The sequence below is a fragment of the Jaculus jaculus genome, chromosome 3 (genome assembly GCF_020740685.1).
Source record: "Jaculus jaculus isolate mJacJac1 chromosome 3, mJacJac1.mat.Y.cur, whole genome shotgun sequence".
NCBI classification, from domain to species: Eukaryota; Metazoa; Chordata; class Mammalia; order Rodentia; family Dipodidae; genus Jaculus; species Jaculus jaculus.
The window spans coordinates 177,628,570-177,630,111 of NC_059104.1; the positions used below are offsets into that span (position 1 = coordinate 177,628,570).

General features: G+C 51.0%; 1 protein-coding gene across 1 annotated transcript; it reads right to left on the reverse strand.

The window, feature by feature from the left end:
* Positions 1–274: 274 nt before the first annotated feature.
* LOC101597159 (40S ribosomal protein S29-like) lies at positions 275–449 on the reverse strand. The gene has a single exon (XM_004650866.2). The coding sequence runs from the start codon at positions 447–449 to the stop codon at positions 279–281; it is 171 nt and encodes a 56-aa protein (XP_004650923.2). The 3' UTR covers positions 275–278.
* Between the last annotated feature and the right edge of the window lie 1,093 nt (positions 450–1,542).

Sequence of the window (1,542 nt, forward strand, 5' to 3'; positions counted from 1 at the left end):
GAGAGAGAGAAAGAGAGAGAATGGGCATGCCAGGGCTCCCAGCCCTGTAAACGAACTCCAGAAGCATGTGCCCCCTTGTGCATCTGGCTTACGTGGCTGTTTGGGGAATCAAACCGAGGTCCTTTGGCTTTGCAGGTAAGCGCCTTCACCGCTAAGCCATCTCTTCAGCCCTATTAATTTTATTTTTAAATTGAAGGTTTCATAATTTATTTATGTACGAAGAACTAGCATGATCTTTCACTGGGTGGTCTTGGAATAATCCATGTTGGGAAGGCCGCTTAGTCCAACTTCATGAAGCCGATGTCCTTTGCGTACTGGCGGAAGCACTGCCCATACCCGTTCAGCCCGAACTTCCAGATCAGATCGTGGTGGTTTGAGCAGACGCGGCAAGAGCAGGAACCCTGGCTGAATTTTCGTGGGTGACTCCAGCCGAGCTGCCGGTGACCCATCTTGCCTTCAGAAGTCCAGCGAGGGAAAAGGCTATGTAGTTTTTGAGACAGGGTCTCACGTAGTCTTGGCTAGCCTTGAACTTGCTACACAGCCAAGGGTGTTCTTGAACTTCTGATCCTCCTGACTCTATCTCCCAAGCGAAGGGGTTCTGGGACTACAGGCCTGGTTTCTGGAGGTGCTGGGAATTGAATCCAGATTTGCATGCTTGCTAGGCAAGCATTCTACTAGCAACTGATCTGTATCCCAGCCCACACATCATTGTTTTTTTTTTTTTTTTTTAAATTTTTTTTTGTTCATTTTTTATTTATTTATTTGAGAGCGACAGACATAGAGAGAAAGACAGATAGAGGGAGAGAGAGAATGGGCGCGCCAGGGTTTCCAGCCACTGCAAACGAACTCCAGATGCATGCGCCCCCTTGTGCATCTGGCTAACGCGGGACCTGGGGAACCGAGCCTCGAACCGGGGTCCTTAGGCTTCACAGGCAAGCGCTTAACCGCTAAGCCATCTCTCCAGCCCCACATCATTGTTTTAGGAGAGAGTGGCACTGTGGGTCCTGGACCCTGCAGCCTGCCAGTGGAGTGATCAGTCCTCACCATTATCCTGGCGGGCATGCGGGCCCTGAATCCTGAGCAAAAAGGTCTTGGAAGGCACACATGGGGATGAGGTCAGGACACGGCTCTGCAAGGGCCACACGGAGCCAGCAACCTGGTTGGATTCTCAGGACGTGCGTTATGGCTGAATTCATAGGCAGCAGTGGGTGGATGAGGAGATTTCATCTGGGCCTCCTCGGGGCCTTGATGATGGGGTTTCCTCATCAATCTAGACCTGTTTCTTCTCTGCAGGGAAGGAGCCTCTTGGCCAAGGGACTTTATGTGAGCCATGATGATTATTAAATTTGATTCGAGCAAGAGGCACCACTAGACAAATTTTATTGTGAATGCTCCATGCCAGGAGCTTGTGCCATCTGCCATCTGAGAAAGGCCCAGAATGTGGAGCCCGGAGTCAAGCTCAGCCCTGTAAGCTGGGAAAGGGGGGGGGGGTGGTTCTGTCAGTGGAATTTTAGCCTCTCAGAAATGGCTGGAGGTGCTGTG